Source organism: Manis javanica, chromosome 15, assembly GCF_040802235.1.
Source record: "Manis javanica isolate MJ-LG chromosome 15, MJ_LKY, whole genome shotgun sequence".
NCBI lineage: Eukaryota > Metazoa > Chordata > Mammalia > Pholidota > Manidae > Manis > Manis javanica.
The window spans coordinates 41,970,247-41,988,107 of record NC_133170.1 but is presented as its reverse complement, the minus strand read 5'-3'; the positions used below and the strand labels follow the sequence as shown (position 1 = coordinate 41,988,107).

General features: G+C 36.6%; 1 protein-coding gene across 8 annotated transcripts in view; it reads left to right on the top strand.

Moving 5' to 3' along the window:
* Positions 1-17,861, top strand: part of SATB1 (SATB homeobox 1) — a 94,669-nt gene that overhangs the window by 73,395 nt on the left and 3,413 nt on the right. For 7 of the 8 annotated variants that reach the window (XM_036996285.2, XM_036996282.2, XM_036996286.2 and 4 more), the window contains one exon: positions 16,892-17,095. In XM_036996285.2, coding sequence (XP_036852180.1) covers positions 16,892-17,095 — 204 coding nt within the window. Of the gene's footprint in view, positions 1-16,891; positions 17,096-17,656; positions 17,753-17,861 lie in introns of all 8 variants that reach the window. The other variant, XM_073223786.1, reaches the window with a different exon arrangement.

Here is a 17,861-nt window from a genome sequence, read left to right as displayed (position 1 = left end):
ACCCCCCTTTACAGCTAATGTGGCACAGAAGCTGATGTATCCTGTAAATCTTGAATGCAGTGCTAGATTGATAACAGGCGATTAGACAGTTTAACCACAAACAGCTTGTTCATTTTTCACAAATGAAAACCACATGTGGTGTAACTAAAATTTCAGTCCCTTTTTTTTTAAGAGTTGGGGTGTGTATGTGTGTGTTGAAGATGTGCTTAAATAAAAATGAAATGCAATGAAAAGAAGTGTCTATAAAAATGAGAAAGTTGCCTAGTTTTTTCCAGGTTATTTCATCAAAACCTTCATCAAATCCCATTTTTCCACTCAGACCAAAATTCTAGTGGGATAAAGATTGTATTCTCCATTAGGCTTTACATTTTTTTCTGTAAAAAAAAAATTTTTTTTAATGAGGGGATAATATGCCTTTTAATTTTTTTAGTGTTGAACTTTAATGTGAACATAAATTCTGAAAGAATTTCTATATTTGGCCTATGTAGTTTTTAAAGGATAGTTTCCCAATTTTTTTTTAATAAAAAATTGTTTAGGCTTTATGTTCCTATGTCAGGTAATCTAAAAACAAAAATGGGCCCAGTCAGAAAATTTATCTGGAGATGATTTACAGAATCAATTTGAATGGTAAGAGTAAAAAACCAGTGGATTCTGTTTCTGTAGAAATACTGGCGATAACCTGGAAGAAAGTGCAGGCACAGTCGGTAACCATATGAGGGCAAAGTTACCACCAGTCTCAGAAGAATCCAGCCATAGAAAGAATTGAAGTATTGGAGCCATAAGAAGGCAAATAAGCTGGTGGAAAACTAAAATAAAGAGAGAGAAAGAAATAGGATCACTGGTGATTTTTGTACCTCTAGAGAAGGTTCACAACAACCACTTTACAGAACATTTAAAACATAGATAGAGCCTAGTTAAATGTCTTTTAATGCCAAATAAAATACGCTCTTTTTCTTTTTATCTTTATTTTTGTTTTACTGGATCAGTTATGAACCTTGCTTGGAAGCTTCCTAGGATTCTGTGGTGACTTCTGTTTTCTAACTGATAAGAAGTGCCATTTCCCATAGAATAGTGGATTTTCCCTGTGTTCCCTTACTTTATTTTCTCTCTTCATTAGTTCTTTTCCTCACATTTTAAAACCTTTATTTCCCAGTTTTTCACTGGAACTTTTTTCCTTCTTTAGCCAGGCTATTTCTTTGTGTTTTGTGTTTGCTCCATGATATCTTCCAACTTTTCAATCTAGCACTTTTTTTTGCCTGTCCATACTTTCTTCTGTTAGAATATTCCTGTAGAGAAGAAAAAAAAAAAGTATTTCCCTTTTTGTTAGACCCCTTCTTCTATCTCAGCTGCTAAGTAGGTCCCATAATTAATACTGGATCATGAAGCCAGTTGCTTTGCTTATGCTAAACCTACTTGATAGTCATTTTGCAAGATGCAGTTACTGTGGGAGATTTGATTCACTCCTCACATCACTGACCTGACACAGCACCATTTCCTGTAAAGCACAGATACCACTTCAGAATCTTTCTTAACCTAGAGGTGCCGGTACCCATTGCCAATGAGTGAGATCAGTGCCCTGCTGCTGTGGTCACTTGTATTTTAGGATTCCCAAGAAGAGTTTCAATATACATAGCATAGTTGTATGGGGATGAGTCCAAGAAAAAAGAAGTGTATGTCAAAAAAATTTTTGCTTATGCCTACATTAAAGAAAAGTGAAGGTAAAAAAATTACAGCTTATACTATGCCCTTGCTTTCATACCCTGAAGTTTTTGCACAGCTACTTAAGGATATTCTGGGATAAGCCAGAATGCAATTTGAATCACATTTTGCATTTACTAGTAGAGCTGTACCATTTAAAGGAAATTTGACTTGTTCCTTAACAAGTGGAAGATTTCATGAACAACCTGGAAAATCATCTTGTAGTTTTCCATGTTTGAAAACTTTAATTTTTGTGTTAGGATTTTTTTGTACATATAGCACATCTACTGAAACAAAAGGGAATAGGAAGAGGAAAAAAATGTTGCTGTTGTATGTATGTATGTATGTATGTATGTATGTACGTAGTTTAAGAATATTCAGTATTTTGAATATAAGGGAAGAGCATGTCTTTCCATTAAATTTCACTAGATTACAAGAATCCCATTGTTCCAAGAAAATGTTACAATTTTCTTTATGGACCCTGCCAGCTCCCTGTCTAATAAAAGGATAGTTTTCATGTATCTGTTAACAAGCTACAGTTGAAGATTTAGCAGAAAGGTAGTTTATAAACTGTACCCCTCCCCCATTCAGTCCACCTTCCTCTGCCATTCTTCAGTTGCTCTTCTTCATTGCTCTCAGATCCTCATGAAAATGTACTGGAAGGAGAACTGGTCCCTTTTAATATACTCTTTGCTATTTTCTTTTTGGACTCACTGCCTACATTTTTCATCATTGTTCAAATCATCAGTACCTTTTACAGTGTAGCTCACATTTTTATTCTGAGCTGAATGGAAAGGGAGGATATGGTTCCTAATGATTGACGTCGAGAGAAGTAGAGTAGTGGTAGCTAATTTGCAAACTCACATGGTTTATATCACACTTTGTACCTAAACTTCATCTTCCAGAGAAAGCATTGAAGATTGCAGTGGTGGTGATCCCAACTCCACTAGCCCCAAGCAAGTCACTTAGCCTCTTAGGCTTTGAACTTCCCCTTCAGAAAGATAAAATAGTTTGGATCAGATTACATCTAATGTCTTTAATAGTTCCAGATTCTGGAACAGCTGCACAAGTGTGAAAGGGGATGCTAATTTGATTGAAGGCATTGCCAACAGGTGTGTAGTCCGGGGATCAGTTCAGAGGAGGTGAGGTCCTGAATAATGAAAGGGCTTAGTCTCCGGGAACAAAGTGCTATTTTGGGGTTTGTACCTAAAAAGCATACCTTGTTAACACATAGTAAGAAGAATTGATTATTTGGAATCCAGTGTGAATTCCCTGTTACATAGTGTGGCATGAGCTGGAGACTGATCTGTCTCATCTGAGACTTGTCATTAAGGAACTGGAAGCTTCCCCTCTTGTTATCAAGGACCTAGCAGAGTCAGTACAGTACAGAGATGAGCTCCATTCAGTTGGAGAATGGGCTTGGCTTAATGCATGGTGGGATGGTGGCCCCCAACCATGACTGATGGTTGGTAAAGAGTTTCCTCCTTAAACACATCATTTTTGTTTTTTTAACTGATAACTGAATGTCTCCTTTAACTACTCAATATTTTTGGATTGATTATAAATCCTTCTGGGATTGATTATAAATCCCAGCACATAAAAGAGGAAAATAATATATCTGGTCCTAAGACATCCCAGGTTTGGAAGAGGTTAGTGAAATAGGGAGTAATCAGGAAAAAGGAGGCAGGGAATGGCAGCTTATTTGAGGAAGATCCTCAAGTCCGTATTTGCAAGTTCATAAATTAGTACCTGAAACATTTACTAGTGGCTGAAGAGTACCCATCCCCAAATGTCTCCTTTAAGTATTTACCCATTTTACTTAGGGTAACAGCATGAGTGCCACCTGTCATGGGAGCTGCTTTGTGGTTCACTGATGGAATATTTGGTGGTTAAAATGAAATGCAGATTAGGTAAAATAAATTATTTCCAAGGAAGTGAAGGCTGTAAATAAAATATACATTCACAAATAAACAAATGCTATTAGGAAATCCAGCTCAGTCCATGCCAAGCTGTTACTGTCTAAATTGCCTCCTTTCTTCCTGGCTTGCAATTAATTTTTGCTTGTGTGTTTGGAGATCAGGGAAAGGGTAATAGCCTAATGGGTCATGATTTTATTTTAGTATTTTGATTAAAGAGACTAAATAACTTGGACCCTGGATAACCATAAGGACTAAAGCCTTTATCCATCAAACTTTAATTTCTAGACAGAAAGTTGTATTTATATTTCTGGATAAATTTAGCATTAAGCTATATATAATATAAAGTGATGAGATGGTTATGTAATTCTTGCTACCTGTTCCCCTGTTTACCTTCTTTCCTACTTACTCTCTTTTCTTTCTTTAATCTACTTGACTAGCTTCCTTTTGCCCTGTGTTCAGATCTTAAAAGGCCAGTCAGTACTTTATAATCATCGCTCTTTGAACAGTGTAATGAGAGCAAGGACCATTATTTAATGACTGCTAGTATCCTAGCATCTGCATGCTCCCCCACCTCACACACACATGCCCAGGCCCCCATTCCGTCCCTTTCCCTGCCTCCATCCCCTGTTTGCCCTGCTGCCTTACACTTTCCCATTTGGGAAACCCTATTGTCTTTGGAAAAAAATGTGTTAATGTTCCTCACCTAGCCGATAGACATTTCTGAAAGGTTACTCTGCTAATCTTGATTACCTTTACAGTTACTCAGATAGTATGAAGTTAAATAAGTTAGACTATGATGCTTTATTTAGAGGCTGTAAGCACACTTTCTGAGTTTGTAACAGGACCAGGAGAAAACCATGAATTATGTATGTGCTAGTGCAATTGTCAATCAAACGATTTTAGGCTGTAAAACTATTGTTTTGTGAATGAAATCTCACCCAGAACTGCAATATATAATTCACTTAAACGTCTTCTCCCATTTTGTTTGACTTGAGGATTGGGTGGGGATGGGCCTTCCCATCAACAACCCCGCCCTTCGCATGTACCACCAGGGCACTGCTGAAACCACCCAATGGATGCCTGCAGCTCCTCGGGGCACGGGCTGGGAACCACAGTACTAGTGAGGACAGGCAGGTCCTTCAGTGGCAAGAAAAAAAAAAAAGAAAACATGATAAGGAATTCTGGTTCATGAATCCAGTAATACCAAAGTGCTTTCTAATCTGCTAGACACTTACGTAAGGTAGTTCTGGAAAAACATACACATACTTATTTTTATGTGTGTATATATGTATGTATATTACATATTCAGATTCAGAAGTACTTAAACCTATGGCCCACCTTCCCCCAAGGGATCCATGAACTTGGATAGAAAAAAAAAACTTTATTTTCACTAACGTCCCATTGAAATTTGACATTTTATTCAATTATCAGTATTGGCAACAAATTACAGTATTAGCAATGCCTATGAATTTGTCACCAGTAAAAACCAGAAATGTTTTTGTTTCTCATTAAATTATTGGAGATACCTCGAAGTATTTTTGCTCATCGCTATAAAATTATAAGTGGTTGCTAGATCTGTTGCTCGATGTCATTATTTTGTGTGCTGATAAGGAATCACATATATTTTTGATGACCGTATTTCAGTATCATTAGTTTTCTTCATAATCATAAGTATTTTATTTCAGGCACATAAATTCTTCTGAAGGCATCATCCAGACACCAGAGGGGTCCGTGGCACAAAAGGGATATGGTAAATTCTGTGCAGGATAAAAATATATAATTTCATCTGCTTTCAACTTTGCCCTCACAAAGCTACATATTCCTAAGGGAGTCCATGGTGGGGAGCCTCAAAAGTCAGAGGAAGGTCAGCCTCCGCCCTCGTGTCTTCCAGCCCCTAGGGCCCTCTGAGATTGCTTCCCCCAGGTGTAAATCAGGATCAGCGGTTGCGAGGAGTGACTCGAACGGCCTGTGCAGAGCCCCAGCCTCCCTTGTCTCTTTTCATTAGTAAAATTATAACCCAGCCTTTGTCACTGGGAGCCACATGATGCTTCTGGTAATATTTATGCTTTCTTTTTTTAATGTCTGCTTATGAATCACAAGATTTGAGTTTCTCAGTTAAGCCAACCTGATTAGTAGGTTTGCATAATGGATAAAATGATGTGGTTTTTGGCCACAAACTGGGTGTTATTTTATCAGCAAAATCATAAGCAACTTGGGAGCTCATTATGACCCTGCCCGCTTGATTGTTCCTCTTAGGATATGAGTCCCATAACTTTTACAATCCCAGGTTGCCTTCCCCTGGTTTTAAAAATTCTTTGTTATCTCTCCTAGAATATCATAGAGGGAAGATTTAAATTTTTAATTCCCAACACCTAAATATGCATAATAGGCCGTATAGCTCATTTTAGGAGATATGTGCAGTGTTGAAAAGTTTTATATAAATCAACTAAAAATGCAATGGCAGAAATATTTGTTTAAAAAAATAACCTGGTAGTAAATTACTTTTAATAAGTAAGCAAACTACTGTATCAGGTAAATTGTCACCTAAAAATTACTCATCTTTTAAGTTCATATTTTTGTAGTTTTATATTTTCACATGGCATGTGATTGAACATTTTTCTTAGTGATCTTCATAATTTTGAATGGAAAAGTATTTAAATTTTAATAGTGACTTTAGAATGCAACATGCTAAGAAATTTGCTTCACTACATTACAGCATAAGAGCACATACTTATTTGGGTTGAGGGATTGGGAAAAAATGAAGTGTCCCATTAAGCTTCTTTAAACAATCAAATGTGTTTGTCTTTGACAGAAGCCTTTAATAGTACTTCCCTGCCTCCTTAAACCTAGTCAGTGGAACTCAGTTTGAATCTTATTTCTTTGAAATGCAACAACATCCTTGTAAGTTGTTGGACTTTGCTGCAATACATGATGCCCTCGGAATTACAGAGGCATACGGTTTCTTGCACTAGCTAAGAGGCCTAGAGGGTAACATTTTAATATCTTTGTTCCCCAGTTTACTGCCACTTCAGTGTGTTGCAGGGAACTTTTTGCTAGATTTTCACACTCATTGAAGTGTGAGCCACAGGCTTCTCCAGGACCCTTGGGTGAAGGGAAGTGAAGCATGTGCCATTCAAAAGGCTGTTTGTGTTGATGTATTTAAGACAAATGTGACTCAGATACAGAGATGGGTGGACTGCAATAAAGTAACCCATCATGAGTTCATGGAAGAATGCTGAAGGCCTTATTAGCAGAACTGGAATGGAAAAGAAGGAAACAATTCAAGAAACGTTCTGAAGGATTAGAATTGACAGGAATTCATGACTGTTTACTTTTGGAGGAAAAGATAAAAATCAGATTTTTAAGTGAAATTGTTTGCTATATTTTTATTATTGTTATTAAAAAACAACATATTAACTATAGAAAAATTATTGAAATGCAACTAGAAGAACATAAAAAATACCCATAATCTCAGTTAACTAGAAATAGTGTGATTTGTGTTCTTTATACACACACATATATGTATGTATGTACATATGTATATATGTATATATATATGTATTTGTGTATAGGCATATATATGTATCCTATACACACATTTTAATTCCCTTTTGATGGGTATTTATTATATTCTCCTTATGCTATCACAGATAATGCTAATGTGAACATTATTATACTTAAATATTTGTATATATCTTCAATTATAATCTCCTTAGGATAAGTTCTCAGAAGGAGAATTATTGGATCAAAAAAGGCATTTGTATTTTAAAGGTGATTGCCAGACATTTCTACATTCAACATTTTCACATTGCCCTTCAGAAAGATTATACCAATTTATACTTCAAATAACATCCTTTCAGCCCAGGTGACTGGGTGGGTGGTGATGCTATTAATTGAGTTAAACTACATAGGAGAGAACCTGGTTTGTAGGAGGGAGATGCTAGGTTCACGCTGAGCTGTGGTTAAAAAATGGTAACTGAATTATTTTCATTAACTCCCTAGATATTCAAATTCCTTTGGATTATTTTTGTGATAATGACAGCAATAATAAAAACAATTAATACCTGAGATTCATCATACTCTTCACTGTGTCAAGCCCCTTGCATGAATTATCTCAATTAATTCCCACAAACCTATTAATGGTCGTAAGATTACACGCATTTTGTGGAGGAGAAAATGGAGCTGTAGAGAATTTTAGGTACTTGACCAAAGTTACAGAGCTGGTAGGTATTCAGTTACAGGAATTCAAATTAAAAACCAGGGTGACTTAACAAATACATCTTAGAAGTACCGGACATAGAGGAGATGGGGTCACAGTGGATTGTAAGCATAGTCAATTTGAAAGCATCTGGTCTTCCTAGCACATCGCTAATGCATCTGACTCTTTTTTTCATTCTCTCTCTCTACTTTAAATATTGCCCATTCTTCAAAGCCGAATCAGTATCATTCCTCATCAGCAAAGACTTATAATGTCAAACCAGATCTTCTCAGTATATATTATGAGTACTTCAAGGCAAGTACTTTGAGTTAAGTTCATCAGGTCTTTTTATAGTCACCATGGACCAGGCACTGGGCTGAATGTATTCTATTTCATTTTTTACCAACCACAATCCTATGAGTCCTGTGAGATTAATACTGTTATTATCTGTACTTTATAGAGGAGGATCTGAGGTTCAGAAAAGTCATTTGCTCGAGTTCACATCCTCTATGGGACCTAACCCTTAATTGGTATACTGAGGTGCTGGAGTATGGCTTGAAGGAGAGTTAGTATTTGGATGAGCAGAAAAAAGGAAAAGGGCTTTCCTGTTAGAGAACAGTACAAGGAATGGAGAACAGAATGTGGGGCAGAGTTGGACAGCATCTAATAAATAGTCCAGTGAATTAGGACATGAATGTAAGTGAGAGGAATCTGTAGTGCAGCTCTATAGCAAGGGTGAACTTTTTCTCTGCCACAGGAAACCTGTAAAGGTCAGTTGAGCCACAAAATAACTTTGGGCAGTTTGAAAGCAGAAGACCAGAGCAATGCTTTTCATCCTAGCATTCCTTTCTAAGAGAATCTCAAAAATGGCTGAGGGGGTTCAAGGAAGCTTAATTAAACCTGAATATTTACCTTCCAGGAATTTTTTAGGCTAAGTTAGACACTGTATTTCTTCGCCTTTTATAGGAATCACAGCTCTATATGATAGCACTTGCTCTCTCATTATTCATCAAAGCTCTAGCCATCATTGGTGTACTTTCTCCCCTAAGAAAGGAAAAGGAATGATTACTCTAAAGCTTTTCTGTTCAGAAATCAGAATAATTGTCCATTGGAAGTAATTAGAAAGAATGTTGGGTACCTAAGAGCACAATTCAAGGAAGAGGTGCACCAGTGCTGTCAAGTCAGTGGTGAGCAGAATGGAAAGGAATAGATGATTCTTTATTATAGAGGCAAAGCTAAAATTGATCAAAGTAGCATAACATGAACCTTGGGAGTATTGACTTTTCTATTTTTTAATGACTGTCTATGAAAAGTGAAGAGACAATAAAAACTTAAGATTTTAAGGCAGAGTGTGTAAATGTCAAACAGGAACCAAATCATGTTACTAAAAATTACATAATGTCAAAAATACATCTTAGATTAAGGGAAAAACATTCTTTTTCGAAGTTCATATTCAAGTATCAGAGATAAACCAGATTTTTATTTGCTTTGTATAAGCTTTGAGGAAACTTATCTTGAAGGCAGGTTAGTATATGAAGTATATGGAAAAATTAAACTTTTCAATTAGATATCTTCCAAATGCAGTGTTTTAAAAAGAAAATTAAAGCTTTCTTTGGAAATTCTCTATTTCAGCCAAATTGTGAGATTATCTCCTTGCTAGACTAGTTTAAATTGTTGTCTAGAATTTTATAGTTTTATTTAATTCCTCCTTTTACCTCTGTGCAGATTCTCATTCCTAAAAATATTCTTTAAAATATGAGAACTACTTGCCTGACATCCTTTTTAAGTGAGAACTCTTTTTATCTATTCTGGCCAAATTGTGATCTGATAACCTTGTTATACACCAGACAATCTGTAACAAAAGAAAAAATACCATACTTACGTATGCCTTAAAGGCAGTGGCTTTGAGATGGTAGAAAAAAGTGAACATAAATACCATAGAAAACAGTTTTCTGGTTTTTTACTTGATTAAGTTTTCAGCAAAATTGAAAACTAAAGATCATTTACCAATGATTCCAAATATTCATTCTAAATTGACTAAATTTTAATGAGCACTTCCCCCAGATTGTGTAAACATTTATTTCTTTTTGCTAATAGCAAACCTTCAGAAACTTTGTTGGATGTGTTTAACCTCTTAAAGATAAAATGGCAAAAATTTATTTGTGAGAAATTTATGGATAGTCATTTTATGTCCTATTATACCATGATATGGAAACCCAGAAAATTTTGGCTAGGATACTGAATCTCGTAAACTGGAGAGTTTAAAATAGTAACAGTTCAGAAGTTTAAAAATAGTAATAATTTAAATGTATATCATGACTTTTTTTTTTAGCCAATACAAGTTTCAGAAATCATACCTTTCTTAAGATTTTAAGGCAGAGTATAAAAAAGTCAAACGGGAACCAGATCATGTCACTAATTATGTAATGTCAAAAACACATCTTAGATTAAGGGAAAAACATTATTTCTCAGAGTATATATATGTAATATATATACTGAAAGTAACTATTTTTGGGGTTACATATGCACACACAAGTATATTCCATTTAAGTATGTTTCTTTTTAAAACCCATCTTTGAGGAAAGTGGATATAATTTGCTCCTTTTAAAATAGAAAATGCATTTACTTGTATGTCTCCACATTTGTTACCTATGTTTTCTTCAGTGTTAACTTAGCAGGAAAAGTTCCTCCCAGCACCTGCTGATCTTCTCTTCACCGTCCACAAGTGGGTGTTATTAAACTGGGGAGGAAGATTAGTGTATTTCCTACTAATTCCATAGATGAGAACATATATCTTTATTAATGTTAATGGTGGGGGCCTCTCATTATGTTATGAAATAATCTGCTTTAGGCAAAGGTTTTTCTTCTAAAGAACTTCATAACATTTAAAGGTTAATAGGTCAAGAATAACATCTTAAGGTAAGTGTTTTTATTACAGGACATGATGGGATGGTTTATATTAAGTTATATGATGATTTGAATGGGGAAAAAAAAAGTACGTTGCTTCTTGCCCTCAACTGTAATGCCTTTAAATCAGATAATGACCTTCTGAAAAATAGTTAATTTTAAGCATTTGGAAAGATCAATACCACTTTGCCACCAAAATATGGCCTGGATGATGAAATTTGATGTATTTAAAGTATCATTTCACCCTTTTAACCTAGTAAATAATTTAAAATGCTCTCAGTAATGCTTTGCCATTTTGTTTTGTTTCTCACTGTTCAAAGTGCTATGATTGTTCTCAAGAAAATGTTAGAAGTGGATGTGGGAAGCATCCGGGCCTGGTACCTAGAAGCGGGGTTGTGCCTCCATTAGGCCCTATGTGTGTCTGCATTAAGGCCCCAAAGAAGTAATTTGTTTTAATACTGTATTTGATGCAGTGTGTTAAAAGCACAAAAAGTGTGAAAATGGAACCCTTCTGAAATGTTATAGGGGTGGTTTAAAACATTAGTCACTTGGCATCTTGTGGGATATTTTAACCCTTTATGCTAAAGGTGAAAGAATCTGTCACTCTGGCAATCAGAACACATTTTCCTTCCCAGTTTATGGAACATTGGTATGAGATTAACCCTTACGTGCCGACAGCTTTGTAAATAAATAAATGAATGAATTGCCTTCTATTAGTATGTTTGTGGGCCGATTCTTTAAAAAGTAGAACATTATTTGCTGAATGATAAATTGATAGCTTTATAGTTGTTGAAAATGTACTCATTCAAAATGCCTGGTTTAGTTTAGTCTACAATACTCTAGTTTTTGTTAGAAGAACTATTTGCTAGATTATGTGCTTAATCCTTGTTCCTACTACTTGCTAAAATGTAATTCATGCTTTCTACTAAAATGTTTGTATCAAATACATCCCTATTTAGATTGATTTCTTTTATATACTGTATGCCCCAGAGATTGGAACAAAATACTCTTGCAAATAACACATAAAAGATGAGGGTGAGAGGGGGAATAAATACAGACTATAAAAGGTTAGCTTTTTAGAACTCAAATTACCATTCTGTTTTTTAAAATGTATGCTTCCTTCTTAGTTGCAGCAAGAATTATTTGTCATTTTCTTTTTCTGTAGCTCTTGGGTTTAAAATGTATATGTACATAACAATAATATATACATATCTATATGCTGTATTAAATGAGTTTTTTTCTGAGAGACTACTAAAGCCTCTTTTCCCTGGAAAATTAGTTGTGTTACATGATCCCAGCTTTGTCACAGAACAGGCTCTCTAAGGGTTCTCTTTTTATGTGTGAGGCTATATAGGTACAAGAAATTCATTCATGAAAGGAGGTTATTTTCCTGACTGAATTAAAATCATTGTGTACCCCTTACCCGTTAAAATGTTAGAAGTGAATTGGTTTGAATTAACTGTTCTGAAAAGAGTGAAGTGGAAATCAGAGATTGAGTTTGGTTGGAAATTAGCAGCTGAGGGATGAAGGTGCCAGAATTTTTATTTAAATGTGGTACAACAAGATTCTGTCAGTAAAGCACATCATTAGAATATTGAATTTAGAACTGCTAATTTTTCCTTTAAAATGAGCATACAGTCATGTGTTTCATGGACCATAATAAATTGCCATTGTGTTATCATTGAGTTTGTTTTGCTTTTTTTCAGGACCTGTTTTGGCAGTCATTCTGCATTTTCTCTTTTCCTTTTTTCCCCGATCTTACATTTCTTTAATAGATCCCTAACTAAAAGCAGTCAAAAGAATGTTATTTATTTCATGCAGTCTCGGGTTTAGCATCTTCTGCACCATTTTCTTGCTTACGGTAGCAAGACATTTGCAGATGGCTCTTGGTTACTATAAAGTACATAACAGTATTTCCTTTGTGGCAGATGGATTTAAGACTTTTAGTTCTCAATAAATGTAGGTTTACAATACATAACTTTACAGGATTTGTGTTGTATATAACAGGTTTGAACATATTATCTCAGAATTCATCTGCATGGCATTTTCAGCTTATTCAGGGTTCATGCCAGTTTTTTTAAGTAATAGGGGGAGCGCTGTGATTGATAGCAACAGCTCAAGGCGTGATTTTGAATAGAAACAAAGGGTTTAGAACAGAAGGTGTCAAATTAAACTTTGTCAGTTTGAAAAGTAGTAACATCCTGAAAGTTTTACTAATTTATTTACATGTGGCTACTGTTTATATTTTGCCCTCTTTATATGCAGTGTAATGTTGCTTGGCAAATTTACTACATTTAAAGTTTAGGTTGTTCCTTGTACCATTTTAGTTTTCTGAGAATGGATCAGTCTCATTATTTTAAGGCTGTTAGTCTCCTGTCTTTTCTACTGTTCACAACAGTTGTGATCTGTTTAATTTTGAGAGCAGTTGCCTACTCCTATCTATGATCTTACCTTATTTCAAGTCCCGGAGATCTCCTTTAAAAATGTAATTATGTTCACATTTTGCAACAAAGTGCTGCATTTCATTCGTGACTCTCCTCTGCCAAGTAAATCTATATACATTTATCCTTTAAAAACCAATACAGTACCTAGGAGAATCATGATTACTTGTCAAATATTACCAATATTCTGACATGTTCATTGTCCTCCCAAGTTTATTTGCTCTAAATACCATTTGTAGAAAAGCGACCTAGAAAAAAAGGCATTGAGGAATTAGTATTTGGCTTTTTAAGTCACTTTCTGCAAAACATAGCTCAGATTATTGTCACCATTAATAGTCTCAATCACCATTAATAGTCTCAATCAGTAGGATTTTTAGGTAGTTAGAATATTAGAATATTTCAAGGTATTTAAATAGTATTAAAATAAACGAATCTTATTTTTGCCAGTGTAAATTGGGAATGAGCCAGTTTATCTCTACTGACAAAGAGCTAGCTAGCATGTCAAAATGTCTGTTTTCCATTATTTTTTAAGAGATACACATATCAAGCAAAGTACTCCCTCAGCCCCTTTTGATTTTTTTGGAATACCCTTGTAGAACTAACAGTTCCCAGCTGCACCGTTAAATATTTTTCTAAGAAGCATTTGATTTCAGTCTCTTAAAATCGTCGAGTCTCTTGAAAGGCTAGCAGAGACATGCTTCAGACTTATAATTCATCATATTATTTTCAGATAAGGAATTAGAAGTATTACTTAATGGCAGAGGTTAATAGCAAACTACTGGAAATGTTATGTTAGTCATGGGCAATTAATAAAAATAAGGACCCATCTCATAAGTATAGAGACACAGAAGTGACAATATGAGCAAAATATTTGTTGAATGAGACAGGGTGCTTTTTCTGAAATATTTGTTAAACCAGCATGAGTGGGATTGTTTAAGAATTAGCTATCATTATTAGCCGTTTTAAAGGAACTAATGATTTTCTTTTCCAAAGAACATCTGGGACCCACATGCTTTTTCACATATATCCGAATGCTAACTGATCTCTGTTACTTTAAAAAGTTTCTGAAGGATTTGAAAAATTACTGGAGTTGTTCAGCTCTCTCCAAGGAGCTTTCTTATGTGAATTATTTTTAATTTAACTTTTAGCAATTTTTAGTTACAAGCATTTGTTTCTTTTTCTTTTCTTTTTTTTAAAGCAAAGGTAATGATTTTATTGCTTTAAAACAAAGATCCCTGAAGAAACACAGAGAAAAATAAAGCAGGTTCACAACAGTGTTCCAAACTTCATTGGACACTTAAAACATGAGCATGGATTTATAGATTATGCATATTAGGCTGATTAGGGGAAAGTATGCACATGATATATATTCGGTGTGTGTGTTCATATGCGGGAAAGAAAGAAAGCCCCCAAAAAGAGAGGGGGGAGAAAGCCACTACTGCATAATGAGAATTCTCTCTCTCAGGAGATATATTAATGGGGAGTGGGGAGAAAGACAACTCAGGGCTCTTCTCACTGATGACAATACAATAGCAGAAAAAAATCAGCCATCATATATAACTTACTACAGAATCTACAAGCATTTGTTTCTTAAAAAATTTTTAGATGTTCAGTGTTTAGCACTTATTGCAATAATGTAATACTAGCTAAGTAAGAAAAAAAGCTTTTTTGTTCTGTTCTTTATGAACCTCCTAACATCTCTTGAAAGGTAAATACTATTGCAGTGATTTGCCATAAATAGGCATGGGGGCCTGTCAGTTGCCATAGCTGAGGAATGGAGACAAGGGGGAGGAGGCAAGTGATCTTAGCCACAGTGAATACTCAAGCCTTTAGGAAGATGTACATCTAAAACCGGTACAGCATCAGAACTGAGAGGTGAGCTATAAGAAAACCTTAGATCCAGGAAAATATGAAATATCTTCATGCCTAATCCAGATAGCAAGTATTTGCCAGTAAGAACTAAAGAAACATCTCCAAGGCACCATAGGCAAGTGGGTCTCATACTTAGAATTTTATAGTTAATATTGTACTTATATAGGGAGAGCTAAAATAGTCATACTATCATACTATTCTGGAAATAAGCATAGAATTGCCATACTTACAAGAGAAGCAGACACTGAAATCACAATTATTATTTATTATTTTATTTAATAATAGTGTTTCAGGCAAATCTTCTGTTTACTGCCTGCCCTCTTAGCCTTGGATTATGCATTCACTGGCATTGAATGAGTGCATGATTGCATGGCCTTCCCCAGGTACACATTTGTTTAAATAAAAGACCTGTTGAATAGAGAATCAAAGGCCTTTTAGGGAATTAGTAGATCTCAGGAGGTTTCAAGCAGTCAACCTTGGCTTAGTTAGTGTGGGGACTTTGGGAAGCTAATCAGTCCTCTGTCTTTTCTCTTAAAATCTCTCAAATAGGCTATTGTGGGGAGAATGGGCCTTGCTTCTTCCCACTGTGTATTGCAGTTAGAAGGAGAATTCTTTCCAATGGTTCAGTTTGAGAAGGAGGGAAGTCAGACCATTCACTGTTCTCACCCCAAAGGTAACATTAAAAAGAAATTCCCTGTAATTAGTGCTAACAGAAAAAATAAGAAGAAATAGTACTGTTTGCATTCCCATCCAGCTACTTTACTTGCAATTTCCAAGTAACCCTTTTGTTTTAGATCCAGTTCCTAACGCAGAGACTGAGACAGGGAGTCAGGTGTTCATGGTTGGTGAGGGACCTGGAAGGAGTGAGGGAGGAGGGAAGAGGTGTAGGAGACCAGTGACAGTATGGTCTCGGGAAGTCTGCAGTGATGGTGGAAGGAGCAAGACCAGTGGAGTGGGCCATCCCTAGAGAGTGAACTGAGGGGTGTCAGGGGGACACCCTCTCCCTCCACCCCACTGCCCAGGCCATCACGGCAGCCCCAGTGAAGAAGGTTGGAGATGATGATTAGAAAATGTTAGACAGTGTGCCCTGTTTTGGGCCATTCAGTTCTCCATAGATAATCTGAGGATCAGAAACTGAGGTTGAGGTCTTGGCATTCATTCTACATTTCTTTCTTAGTCCAGGAAGTCTATGAAAATTCTTGCCTGACGAATCACATACGCAGATCACAGTGGACAGAAAAACAGGACTCCAAGGTGTCTTTGAAAAGTTCTTTCTAGAAGAATTACTCAAATGCCCATGCTAATCATCATGCTTTACATTGGACCCACTGCTCACACAGTTGAGTGTTCTTTCTTTCACACACACAAATGTACATAGACAAATACTCATACATAGTTTCCTTTCTAATACAAAAATTACAAACTTAGGGAATCCTTTTAGGAAGAAAATTATTCTAAATATTTGTCCTGTCTCTTAAAAATCCTCAGGACCACAGATGGCCTCTCATGAGACAAGAAAGTCAGGCAAGACTAGAAATGTCCCACTCAGCTCAGCTTTCCTCCAGTTATGCATGCTGCAGAGTCCACAGTAGATGCGTCTTGCCCTTGCAGTCCAAAAAATATGACCCTTCTTTAAGATGCAAATCTCAACATTTATTAGAAACAGCCTGCCTCCTGGACAGCCACTACTATTTTCTCTTAACAGGTTTTAAAGAGTTTTTTTTTTTAAGCAGATTGGAGTGTTTTGAGCTTTTAAAAAAAGTTGACTTTACAGGGTCTTCTTGTCTTTCAGCTCCTAATGGAATATGTCAGCACCCCGCAGGCATAAACTGATCTGTTGTGCTCTTGTCTCTAAGGGGTGGCTGTGTGAGCTGTTACGCTGGAAGGAAGACCCTTCTCCAGAGAACAGGACGCTGTGGGAGAACCTCTCCATGATCCGGAGGTTCCTCAGTCTTCCTCAGCCAGAACGGGATGCCATTTATGAGCAGGAGAGCAATGCAGTGCATCACCATGGCGACAGGCCGCCCCACATCATCCACGTTCCTGCAGAGCAGATTCAGGTTCGTTTACCTCGGCCAGTTCAGTGCAGCACGAAGTCAACAGCTTTGAACTTAGGGAAAGTAACGTTTCTCTTCTTCCCATCAGTCTAAACATAGGCTTTCTAGCAAGATATAACAATACACTGCCATCCTGGTCAGGGGGATAAAAGAATTAACACACTTTTTCCAACATTGTATTGTGTTCTTCCCCCCTCATCTCCCCACCCCGTAAAGTGGCATAAAGAACCCCCTTTTATACTTACTGTTTGGCAAGTGTGTCTTTGTTAGAATAGGTTGTCTTGTGTGGGAGAGCTTAAATTTTTTTTGTTATCTTTTAAAAATACCACCTATTTTAAAATCAATACCAATACTGTCCCCTAGGAAAGGAATGACTGCTGTTTCTATGGAGGAAATTTGTACAATCACAGCTATGCACCTTGGATTCTGTGCAAAAAGAGGAGGGGCAGGAAACCTAACTGGAGTCTTGCTTCTGACTCCATGGCCCTTCCGTCCCCTCATAGCTGTTTCCCCACACCCTCACAGAACACAGGTTAGGGGGGAGGCATGTCTGTTTGCCCCCAGAGCCCCTTGCCCACCACCCTTGGGAAAGCAGAGTCTAGAGGCCTTCCCTTGCCAGGCCTGCTGACCCCGGCACCATGGGGCAGTGCTGCTCCTCAGGTGAGCGGGCACAGGCTGCCTCTGCCGGCAGGAGGGGGAGACCAAGAGGGGGCGGTGTAGAGACCTACTCCTCTGGTCAGCATTTTCAGGCGTGCTAGCCCTGGCAGTG